The 12,501-nt window shown below is 35.6% G+C and overlaps 3 protein-coding genes across 4 annotated transcripts; all 3 read left to right on the top strand.

Moving 5' to 3' along the window:
- The first annotated feature begins 508 nt into the window (after nucleotides 1-508).
- On the top strand, nucleotides 509-2,116 carry LOC132703725 (uncharacterized). Its single transcript, XM_060673159.1, has 2 exons — nucleotides 509-946; nucleotides 1,587-2,116. The coding sequence occupies exons 1-2, from the start codon at nucleotides 550-552 to the stop codon at nucleotides 1,985-1,987; spliced, it is 798 nt and encodes a 265-aa protein (XP_060529142.1). The 5' UTR covers nucleotides 509-549; the 3' UTR covers nucleotides 1,988-2,116.
- A 769-nt stretch (nucleotides 2,117-2,885) lies between these two features.
- LOC132703645 (uncharacterized) lies at nucleotides 2,886-5,423 on the top strand. Its single transcript, XM_060673028.1, has 2 exons — nucleotides 2,886-3,314; nucleotides 4,518-5,423. Exons 1-2 carry the CDS (start codon nucleotides 2,900-2,902, stop codon nucleotides 4,892-4,894), a joined length of 792 nt encoding a protein of 263 aa, XP_060529011.1. The 5' UTR covers nucleotides 2,886-2,899; the 3' UTR covers nucleotides 4,895-5,423.
- A 4,679-nt stretch (nucleotides 5,424-10,102) lies between these two features.
- Nucleotides 10,103-12,083, top strand: LOC132703828 (uncharacterized). 2 transcript variants are annotated; one of them, XM_060673329.1, is made up of 3 exons: nucleotides 10,103-10,272; nucleotides 10,333-10,503; nucleotides 11,749-12,083. In XM_060673329.1, exons 2-3 carry the CDS (start codon nucleotides 10,398-10,400, stop codon nucleotides 11,982-11,984), a joined length of 342 nt encoding a protein of 113 aa, XP_060529312.1. In that variant the 5' UTR covers nucleotides 10,103-10,272; nucleotides 10,333-10,397; the 3' UTR covers nucleotides 11,985-12,083. The 2 variants fall into 2 exon arrangements, with proteins under 2 accessions (XP_060529312.1, XP_060529311.1); XM_060673328.1 differs by having other exon boundaries at nucleotides 10,103-10,503.
- Nucleotides 12,084-12,501: the final 418 nt, after the last annotated feature.

The following is a 12,501-nucleotide window of genomic DNA, read 5'->3' on the forward strand; positions in this document are numbered from 1 at the left end:
GATGAATGCAGTTCGATACATCACCACTAGATTCTTGAAATTTTGCTACCCAAACAGTGACACAGTGACAGTAAATTTGATGTAGTTGAAAAAAGTTTTTGAAATTTTGAAAAAAAAAACCAAGCGAGCATCTACGAACATCTCGAAGAGTCGAGAACCAAAGCCAACTTCGCACTAATCACCTTAGAAACGCTAATCCGTGGGACCATCGAACCAGGCGGCATAGAAACGAATTTTATGCGTCGTCGACGAATGCGTGCTGGCCCTGGCCATCATCGCCACGCCGACCCATCCGAAAATCTCCGAGAGTTCATCTCAATAATTATATATTCAAACACAGTTTTCGCTTTTTTCTATGTCAAGGTCCCCACTTTAACCGGCCTCTCCGGATGAACCACCACGTTATTTACTTTGGCCTGACAGATGATACATAATTTACATTGAATTTTGACAATAATCTGCTTTATTTATATTCGAAAACTCGGTATAAAAAGAAGTGTGGCCCATTGAGAGTAGCAGTACCTTCCGGCGTGGTGGAGTGAACGAGCCATGGGTCGATACAGTGTTTTCGTGTTTTGCCTTTGTATTTTCGGGGCCGTTTCGTCGGCGGAGGATCGGAACGAGAACGTAGGTGTACGCGACGTTTTGAAAATTTACAGCGAGTGTTGGAATTCGGACGGGTTGAAACCGTGCCTGAAGATGAAAGCGGTCACGCTCTTGGATAGGGTGGCGAGGATGCAGAAAATTAGTCTGTTCGAGGGGGTCGTTTTCCAAAACAAGGAGGTGCCGAGTGCTCCCTTGCTCACCAAAGAACAACTCGAGGAGACCCTGCCGAGGGCTCTGGACGCCAAAGATCAGACCTTGACGAAAATGATTTTCGACAAAGTGATCGGGATCGTCGGCTCGGGTACCGTCGAGATTTCCATGCCCAAAATGATCGAAGAAGGTAAAATTTTACGCCATAACTTAAAACCCGACGGGAATGTAGCTTTAGTTGGTGCCACGGTTAATAACATTCGACACTTCGTTAACTATTTGTAAATAGATTTACACTGTGAAATTTTAAAACATCAGATGTGCTTCTCTGATGGTACCAAATAAGAGAAATAAAAATGAGGTTAGTTTGAAGTACTTTTTATGGCAGTAAACTAACATAATCCATTATACAATCACAACTAATTCCACTGAAAACTAAACCTGCATCTTTGAAAAATCTATTTTTTAATGGCTCAAATATATTCACATCACTTCCAGTCTGCGCGATCTGTAAAATCTCTAAAGCAATAGTTTTGGGTTCTATTAGATGTATAAGAAATAACGTTCAAAAAATTAGGATCAACTACGTGTATATACACACGCAGATATACGAAAATAATACTGAAATTATTTAAGTGCCAATATTCCATTATAAAAAACATATAGGTATAGTTTTCAGAGTTTGATGAATTTTCCAACAATCGTTCAATTTAATGTTATCAATATTCTCAATAAGTAGGTTTTTCCAAATATTTCAACCCAACACGATATCTCCATTTGTTATTCAGCGTTGGATTTTATTATGTATTTGTAAATTTGGTTTCTTGCAGCTCGTAAACACGAAGACGACAAGTTCGACAAGCTGACCGAGCTCTTCGGCGAGGACAAAAAAATGAAGAAGAAGAAAGACGAGAAAACGCTCAAAGACTTCCTGATGGACGTGATGGCGCACAAGATCGCCATGATCCCGCTCCTGATCGCAGGTCTCTTCGTGCTGGCCCTCAAAGCGCTGACGTACGCCAAGATCGCGTTCCTGATCGCCGGTATCATTTGGGCAAAGAAACTGATCGCCTCCAAGAACCAAGGTGGAGGACAGGTCCAGCACGTGCACGCATCGGCCGGGTGGAACGGCGGCGCCGGAGGGGGATGGAACGGGGGCGGGGGCGGATGGGACAAGAGGTCCTTGGACGACGCCCAAGCATTAGCGTACAAAGCTTACAAGCAGGAATGATTTTTCCGCTAATTCGGCCTGTTTTTTGGGCCAGAGAGGAAGACATTTAATTCGGTTGTTACCAAATCGCCTAAACGATTCGAAAATTTAATTTATTTAATTTATTTTTTATTAAATAAAAGTTGTTGGCCCTACGGACTGCTTTTTTATTTCGCCCAGTACCTACGATATCGACAATGCCAATTTGTTATCCTCCTTTGAAAGGTGAAGAAATGAAAAACAAATTATAACTCTTAAATGTGATAATTTGTTAATATAATTAACATCATCTAAAGTTTGGAGACCAAATGAAGATACCAAATGAAGTACATAGACTTTAGATTATTTAAAAATCAGCCGCGTTGACGCTTTTGGAAAATATCGGGACACTCAAAAAAGTCGTTATTGCGGAGACACCGGTAAGTTATGTAAATAAACACCACCACGAATATATAAAATCACTCTTAATCTTAAAATTTAGATGGGACATTAGATCCAAACTCTAAATCGTTGAAGTCTAGAGGGCGTAGCGGCGAGGACGACGGTAAGACGACGTCTAAATTGAAGCAGTTAGAACATTACGTAGAGAGAATCGGCATTTTCTCCGCACAATAAAATAAGATTCACTGTTCGTCGTATACACGGGTCACGTATCCGCGGGGCCAAGTGCAAGGCAGGGGGACAAAAAACAACTCTCACCCGGAGCCCAATGAGGTTGAAGAAAAATCTAGGTTACGTCGTACCGCCTCCCGTTGGGGTGAAGAAAATATGTGCCAAACGGTACCGTGCCGCGTTCGGTCCCCCCTATATGAAGATGTCTACCGGGTCACGTCGTGGTAAAAAGGTCAATCGGCGTGTCAAAGATCTCAGTATAAAACAACCCGGTCGATTTTACGTGAAATCAGATTTAATTCGAAATTCGCACAGTCACCAATGAGGGCCGTCGCGGTGTTGGTGATCTCTTTTTGTACGCTCGGTGTTTGGGCCGATGACGGCGTCGCGGGGTTCGAAACGACCGGTATCAAAGTGGCGTTGAAACTCTACGAGGATTGTTCGCATTCCGACGGCTTCTCGCCATGTTTGAAGAAAAAGGCGCTGACGATTTTGGACCGGCTAGGGAAAATGGACAAGCTGAGTATAATAGACGGGGTTACTCTCGTACGAGCCAAAGACGTTAGGGAAGTCGATCCCCCCGTGACGGAAGAACAGCTCGAGAATACTCTGCCGAGAGGAGCCGATGCCAGAGACGAAGCTCTGACGAATATGCTGTTCGATAGAGTCGGCAAGATTATCGGTTCCAGGACCGTCGAAGTTTCACTGCCTAAAGTGTCCGATCTGATCGAGGAAGGTGAGAACCACTATTTACGAAAATATTTTTGAAAAGTGCGACACAAAAAAGTATTTTTTGCCGTCAAAGCAAAACAAAATTGAAATTTGGTAATGTACTTGTTAGCAAAAATGAGTTTCAGCAGTTTATTTTTTTGTCTTGTTAGACTGTTAAAACTTAATAATATTATTCTTGCTTTGAATTTTTGAACTTGTAGAGATATATGAAATTAAATTATATTTATTTATTACAACTCGCAAGATATATTCGAACATCAATTTTGTCCGTACTGCTTTTCTGAAATTTTTGAAGGATATCTTGCACAAACAGTATAGTAAATATATACAAGTTTATTGATTTTAAGGGATCTTGATATAAATTTTCACGCCCTATTTATAGGATCAACCGATAACAAAAGAAACAAGTTTAAAAACAAAAGCTACAAAATTTTAAAAATTGAAGAATTTTTAAAATTGTTCTAACACATTATTTAAATTTTTACACAACTCCATTTTTTAAATTTAAAATTATATATTATGTACCTAATTTTTCTAAAATTTCGTTAAAAAATCATTATGCTTCACCAAAAAAGAATATTTTTTTAACCCAAATCTATCAAAGTACGTAAAAACATTAATTAGCAACCTTGTACGTGGGTTTCAAAAATATAGGCATGTATATATTTCAAACTTCTCTCTCTAGCGATGTCAAAGGACACCTGGTTAAATACACCAACGTGGAAGAAGAATCAAAAAAACTCAATACTCAGATTCAATTATTTCTTTCTATAAAACCTGTTTTTGAAAACCTTATTAAATTTGGCTAAAAAAAGCAACACCACCTAACTGCAACAAAAAGAAAATAAAAAAAAAACTAATTACTCTTATCAAATTTGTTTTTTCTATAAAACCTAAATCGGGATTGAGTGTTTTTTGGGTTCTTCTCTGAATCAAAATTCTTGTTTCCGAAAATGTTAAATTGAAGACGTTCGAAAAGAGCACCTGAAACCTCAACAAAATCTAGCTTGCAACAAAATATTTATATCCCTTAATGTACAGCTATTTCTTTTTTGTTTAAATTTGAGCTTTTCTTAAGAATATCTGTTGTAGTTTATTACCTTGAAAATTCTTTTTTTAATAGAATTTCAAATAAATTTTCACTTCACTCATTATTATTATAAACCTTTTTAAGTTTAAAACGGCATTTTCTAAACATATTTTTCAGGACGCGGCAGGAAAGGAGGCGGCGGTGGCGGCGACAGCGGCGGCGGCAAAATGAAAAACATGATGGGCGGCATGATGATGGCGATGGCAGCGAAAATGGCGGCCCTAGTCCCAATCGCTATCGCCGGTCTCTTCCTTTTGGCAGGAAAAGCGCTGATCACCGCCAAAATCGCACTTCTGATCTCAGGAATTATCGCCTTGAAAAAACTGTTCGCCGCTAAGCAGCACGGCGGTGGAGGCGGCGGTCACGTCAGCTACCATTCGTCGGGCGGCGGCGGAGGCGGCTGGCAACCCAGCGGCGGCGGCGGCGGCGGTTGGGACAAGAGGTCCTACAACGATATCCAAAGCTTGCCCTACAAAGCGTACAAGCAACATTGATCGTCGAGTCTTTAGATTTATTTAAAGTAATTTATTTCTGAGTAATGTACAAATCCATTGGTCTGTTTTCTAGCCCGTTCGTGTACCCTTGTTTAATAATTAATTTTGTTGTTTTGTACGGCGGAACTGAGTAATTTATTTTGATGATATATCTAGAAACCAGATCAAAATTGCTTGTTAAATTGTTAATAAATTTATCTCTATTTTGCTATAGAATTGACGAGTTACAATTAGAAGTACAAAATGAAGGCAATTTTCAATGATCAATTATCAATGAATGCTACAATTGTTCTCGAGGAATATGAAAATAAGTGACTCTGTTGCGTCTTTGTTACTCCTTGACTGTTATTTATATTACGTTGTTGACTGATTAATTTTCCCTAATAAAGCTCTTTGACATGTTTGTTAATATATACTTTTCTTGTGGGGGGTACCGCAAGTTGAAGAATCTATAGAAGCTGTACCATTTCGCACTGTCAAATGGGTATTGGCAGACCGATCCTTGAAACTGGAATATAAGATATAATACCTTCCGCCAGATTAATTAAAATTGAATAATTTGTAGCATTTTTTTTGTTTCGGAAAGGAGGACATCCGTGAACCACTTTGACCTTGTTCCGCAACACGATGCATATGTATGACGTTTCCGTGTCGACAGTCGAAGATCCCAAGTTTCACTGGCTACCGTTAAAAGTGCATAATACTACCACGATTGAATTGTCAATAGGAAAATAGAACGTGGTAGCTGCTCGGATATCTTCTCCTCAGTCGCCGAGCTGGTCGGGTTTTACGGAAAATTAATTTAAAGTAGATCGAACAATCTTTATGGTCCGTCTTGCCATATGTCAATTTAAGTTGCTGCGTAGCTAATCAGTTTTTCAAATTACCGTATCGCAATGCCTTGTAGCGATATAATTTCCTCTTGTTGTACTGTTCCATTTTAGTACTCCGATCAAATAAAACAGGTAATGTAATATTTAATAAAACACAGAGAGCCAAAATTAAGCCCTAGTTTTCTATATAACCATATCTCTCAAAAAGTTTCTCTCCCGAAATACCGGGTGTTGCAATTCTAAGAAAAAAAGCCATTTTTTATATTATAATTAAAAAACCGCTGTAGATATTTCACCGACATTTTGTACACTGCTTTTAAGCTGCAAAACACATTTTTTGATGTAAAATAGAGGACGGCGGGGCTAGGCGGATCCCCTGGGGCAAGGATGCCCACCTCAAAAATTACCCAAATTTTTTAATTATTATAATTATAAATTCTGGTTATTTGTACATTCTTATAATTTGCGTAATACCATTGGTAAAATGGATTGCTTAAAAATTCTAAAAAAAAACTATTCCGTATTGTTATAACCGAATCATAATTATATTATTGAAAGCATTATTTTTTGGATGATTCTATAGATTCAGCTTAAAGCCAGAGCTTTCGAACATCGATTGAAAAATAGTTGCCAATGAGTAACGTTCCTTTTTATTTTAAAACTTTTTAATTAATAATTATAATTATTATATATAACATTATAAATTAAGGAGAGTGGAAACGACGACCAGGAGCTTCACCAAAATTGCGGTAAATTTAGTTAAAATTAGTCTAACATAAATCGACTTGATGCTTAAAAGCAACAAAAAATAGTAAAAAGCGGAATATTTAAAAAAAAGATGCGCCACTATTTTTGTCCAAAATGAGAAAGACTTGAAAGTCCCAATTCAAGTTTTATCAATTGACTTTTTTCCGAACGATGCACCGTTTTCAAATAAAAAAATTGGAGATCATTTTGATGCATTGCGAAATCATCTTTTGTTACCAAAAAATATTAAATGCTATATCCAGTCTTGTAAATGAAGTGTTTCGCCACATTTGGTGCTGTATTATGTGAGAAAAAGGTTTTTCTAAGGATTTATTTTTACCAGCTATTACCTGTCAGCTATATCGGACGTAATGTTAATTATTACCATGGTAAATTAGATTAAGAGTTTAATTGAATACTTGAATTGAAATATTTGTGACCAACGTAACTGTACCAGGCCTGCGTTTCATATTTTTTAGCGAACATAATGGGTGTAATAACCTTAATACGCAGTTATAATGGTATTCCACGTACCCGAAAGACGGCAAATTTATCGTTTCATAAAATCTTATATGTGACGAGAAAAAATACGGAGAACTTTTCGTCAGAGTAATGGCGACTTTAAGTCAGTGGCATGGACAGGAACCTCAAGTTAAGTGGCGAAAAACTTTAGCTGACTGATTGAAGAAATGGTTTGGCGAAATTAAATTCGCCACCTCTTTCACTCAATAAAACACTTTTCCTTTCTTTTTAGTATTATTCTGTCGCTTAGGTTGTTGTGATTGTTAAAAAACATATTTAACTTCTCTCCATTTTTATATAGTATATATGTATAGTAAGATAATTAAAATAATATTTACCTTAAATTCCGCCCATAAGATGTGATTTCGAGACAGGCCATGATAAGTAATTGCTGTACCCGTTATCATACCTATTTAATAGTACAGTCGAATAAAACAACAATTTAATAGCAAACGTGCACATTATATGAAACACTGAAACATAGCGTCGCTAGTAGCATGTGCGCAAAACGACCGCAGTGGTGGAACAGTCAAATTTATTAAATTCCCTTTACTTTTACTGAAGCAAAATTTAAGTTCGAGTGAGAATTAAAATTAAATGTCAAGTTCGTCACTAACTCATCAAAATATTTGCCAAAAATAGCTTCTAGATCGAAATTATATATATATATATATATATATATATATATATATATATATATATATATATATATATATATATATATATATATATATATATATATATATGATGACACTATATTCCGGGATATCATCCGTTCGCTCGTTGAACTCCGACTGGAATCCTGCATCCGACTGGAATCCTGCAGACGTTTCGCCAAAATCTCACTTGGCATCTTCAATGCTCGCGCTCCGAAAACACTTCGAACACTGAGCGTTCGAGCATTGAAGATGCCAAGTGAGATTTTGGCGAAACGTCTGCAGGATTCCAGTCGGATGCAAGATTTGCAGGATTCCAGTCGGATGCAGGATTCCAGTCGGAGTTCAACGAGCGAACGGATGATATCCCGGAATATAGTGTCATCATATATATATATATATATATATATATATATATATATATATATATATATATATATATATATATATATATATATATATATATATATATATATATATATATATATATATATATATATATATATATATATATATATATTAATTTTAGTTGGTATTTTTTAATCCTTTGACTTTATTCGATTCGAATTAAACTAAATAGCGGTGATAAGAGTTCTCGCGCGAGTTTGTTGGATCTTGAGATAGAGAAAGTCACTGTAGTTAAGATTTGAATTACTTCACTTTAATACTTGCTCTTAAATGTAAAGCGTATTTGTACTAATTTACTTCCGGTGTCTTCAGCTTTTTTTTATTTTAATGCAATTTTTACAAAATAATTTTACTCTTTATATTACTCAAGCAAATTATCAAAACTAAACCCAAGCAAGGCCTTTAGACACAGGTATGCTGGTTTCAAAAATGCCATATACATATAAAGTGCTAATTTAAGTATGCATAACCTAACTATAATTATGTATCTGTCTAGGACATCTACTGGTTACATATTTATTTGATTACTTTTAGATAGTTTTACTTGAATAGTAAGTTAGGTTAGTTTTAGACGGGTATGCTAGTTTACAACACCATACAGTATATAAGGTGTTAGCTTAAGCATAATATAGTGTTGGGCATGGTCAATTGACCACTTCTTAATTGACTATGCAAAAAATCATTTAAATAACATCTTGCAATGGTAGAATCTTTTCTATTTTTATTAAATTATAATATGTATTTTATAATAAATTGTATTCAAGGAATGTCCGAATACACGAACGACGCACAATATAAATAAAAATAAATAAATAAATACAATTTCATGGTATTTCTAAAATTGTTTCGGTCAATTGACACAAAGAAAATTCAGCGGTGAATGCCACAAACCTAAGCATAATATGACTCTTATAATTATATATCTGTGCAGAACCTCTACTAGTTACATATTTATTTATTTGGTGAATATTAGGGACACTAGAGGCGAACCCAAAAGGTGTCCATAAAATTACATAAGAAGAATTTTTTATGTAGCGCTCACACGTACATTCGAAGTTTTTGGAAGGTAGTTTGCGGTGTTGGGAAATCTATGGTACTATAATATTCTCACTGTTCTACAGAGTTGACAATTTTAAGGAGAATTCTAATAAAGAGGACAGGAAACATTTGGGGTAATCTGAGACTAAGCGATTTATAATTTTATAAAGAAACATTATGAAATGCTCCTTAAATGAGATAAATTTTAGTAGTTTCATTTGAACCCTCCCAGACTCCAATCCACGCTACCATAACAATGATTGGCCAGGATAAACGCGTTTAATAAACAAACGATAGCCTCAATATTTGTAAAATTGTTGAAGCGTTCACTTTCATTATACAATCCCCACCGTTTAAAGCGTTAGTATTTATAATTTGACATTTTTATGTATACGCCGGTAATTTTAGTCTTACTCCTTTATTAGAATGTAATTTTAGTATTTTGAGGGCTAATAATTTGCTAATGTCTCAAAATAACTGTTGCAGAAGATCTTACATTCATAGCGGCAACTATTTAACAGTATTAAAATCTTAATTTTAGTGAATTGCACGTTGCTGTCACATTAACAGTTTGTTAGATCCGATTGCTCAGCATTGTATCCCCAAAAACGACCTTAAACCGGTTTTAATCTATTTCATGAACAAACCAGTTTTTTTTGTCAGTCACTAGCTACCCTACTGCATTATAGTTAAACTATTATTGTTTTGTATCCGAAACGGTTCTTGACAATGGCGTCACAGACTTTATAGTTGTTTTTTTTAGCTCATAGTTTATTTTTCCTCCGTTTATTTTTTGTTTTGGCTGTTTTTTTTCCTTCTTCTTCTTCTTTTGCTTCAAATTAAGACGAATAAAATCGTATAAACTTTCCTAAATATTCCTACGCCACTGTTTGTCGCGTACCGCAAAAATTATACGGTTCGTCCGATTCTATTAAAAGAATTCATCCGTAAACGTAGATAATATTTAACATTATAGCGGAATCAGTGCTTTACTTGCAGGCAAATAGACTCTAAGCAAAATGGTGCGATGTCGAGCGAGTCAAGGTGGCACTACTGTTTCGTCCGCGGTAGTGGGACGCTGAACACAATTAGTGTACCCAGAAAACGTGCATTTTAATTGCCTTATTATTATGTTTGGGCCCGTGACCATTTTTTTGGAAGCGTTATTTTTAATGTGAGTCCGTTTGTAGTAAAATGAACCTCTTGTATTTTGCGTTTGTGTTGTTGCTGTTAGTGCGATTCTCGAAAGGACATGTTAAGGACGATGATTGCTGTTCCGGCGAGCAACCGGAGGAAAAAATGGGGAAGCTGTCAAATTCTGTGGCGACCTGGCAAGGCTCCTGGACTATTTATCCCACGGTAGCTACTTTTTCGTTGCAAACTGCTATACCTATGTCTTCTAGAGGTAAGATCTTATTTGATTAATCAGAATGCAACAAAATAACGATACAACGACCAAAGGAGTTCAATATTCGCTTAAATAAGTAAAGTACCCTATGTGGAAATAACCGTTTTCAACTCTAGAGGTTAAAGTTTTATCAGATTTAATCAAAAAATATTTCAAAATAAATAAGAACTAAAAGTTCAGATTTTCACGAAATTATATATTTTGACATGACAATTGTTTCGACAACACCGTGTCTTTATCAAATGTTTGATAAAGACCCGGTGGATTTTCATCAAGTAAAAGCCTCCTCAGGTCAATTTTCAAAAAATATTTATATAGCAAGATATAGTTTGAAACATCTATAAGGTAAATAAAAGGAATAAAAAAAAAACGATGCCTCTAAAAAAATAGCCTAATAAACAGAAAGATAAGAATTTATCCAATAATCAGATAAATAGCTTTATGTCCGTGTAACCACAGTGATGTCCTGGGAACCGCACTTCTACCTTTATTTGTAGGTATCAATTAGTTTAACAATTTCTTGAATACCGCAAAACCAACAAATAACACAATGCCGCGAAACTGATTAAATTGATTTGCCCCCCACGTTATGTTTTACCGATATTTTTATCAAACCGTTTTTCTCAAGCTTTTTCATTACCGTTTGTTTTATTTTGAGTGAACCTGTCAGCTGTCGGTTCCAAAAATGGAGACAACTCTAAAATGCATTTGAATTAGTTCAAAAGCTTTGACTTTTAAATAATCTTTTGCCGAAATAATTTCAGTATAGAAGCGTTGTTTAATTGTTATTTAATTATCCGTTACTGTTTTATTTTTGTGGTTTATTTTCAATTACGAAATACAATTTTGAAAAGTTGGAAGCGTTAAATAATCGAACTGACGGTGGCTTTTACTTGATGAAAATCCATTTATCAAAACAAATAAGAACTAAAAGTTCAGATTTTCACGAAATTATATATTATGACATGACAATTGTTTCGACAACACCGTGTCTTTATCAAATGAGACATTTGATAAAGACACGGCGTTGTCGAAACAATTGTCATGTCATAATATATAATTTCGTGAAAATCTGAACTTTTAGTTCTTATTTATTTCGTTAAATAATCCATGTAACATTTTATATTCAATTTTTTGACAAAAATCCAAAATAACATTTTATAGAATAATCTTAAATGTGTAAATATGAATTCGTAACATTATTCAAATTATATTAAATACAATTTTACAACTTTATTGCAGAACTGGAAGAAGAAACCCGCCAGGCGAGAGGCAAAAACAAAAAAGTGAAGAAAAAGATCAAGAGGTACATGCTGCCGCTACTGATGGCTTACAAGTTGAAGTTTTTCACCCTGATTCCCGTCCTGATCGGTGGTTTGGTGCTGCTGACGGGCGCCACTGGGCTAGCCGGGTTTTTCTTCGCGCTTTTCGCGGCAGTGATGGGACTCAAAAGTGGGGGTGGACACGGACATTATTAGAAAAACGCTATATCATCTAAGGCACTTATTTATTTAATTTATTTCGATTATTATGTACATAGAATTGCGTCGTAAATGCGGGTACTAATATTATGACAATAAATCCCTATTGCGATTCACTGAAGAAGTTTTTTTTGCCCAAGAGGATAATGGAAATAATTTAGAAAGTAGTAATAAAAAAATGGGAGTTACGTCGGTAAAGTGTAAGGGCGAAGTAGCTCACTCTTGAGCAACATTTATATGGGAATTTATATTTAAACAAATAAACCCAGTCTCAGAAAACAAACGGATATATCATTGCTTCTATTGCTCGCGATTTCAGCAATTCCAATTATAAACTACTGTTGCATCGATCAGGTGCACAGCGAAATAGCGATCTTAAAAGTGTGGTAATTAGGATAATAGAAAGCTAGACATTGATACCGTTTTATCTGTTTCTAATAATGATATGGGTGGGTCTGACATTTAAAACTTGACGCAAAAACATATACGAAGTCTCTCTAGGATTGTCTATTAA

This window comes from Cylas formicarius, unplaced genomic scaffold (genome assembly GCF_029955315.1).
Source record: "Cylas formicarius isolate icCylForm1 unplaced genomic scaffold, icCylForm1.1 PGA_scaffold_6__28_contigs__length_40554024, whole genome shotgun sequence".
Taxonomy (NCBI): domain Eukaryota; kingdom Metazoa; phylum Arthropoda; class Insecta; order Coleoptera; family Brentidae; genus Cylas; species Cylas formicarius.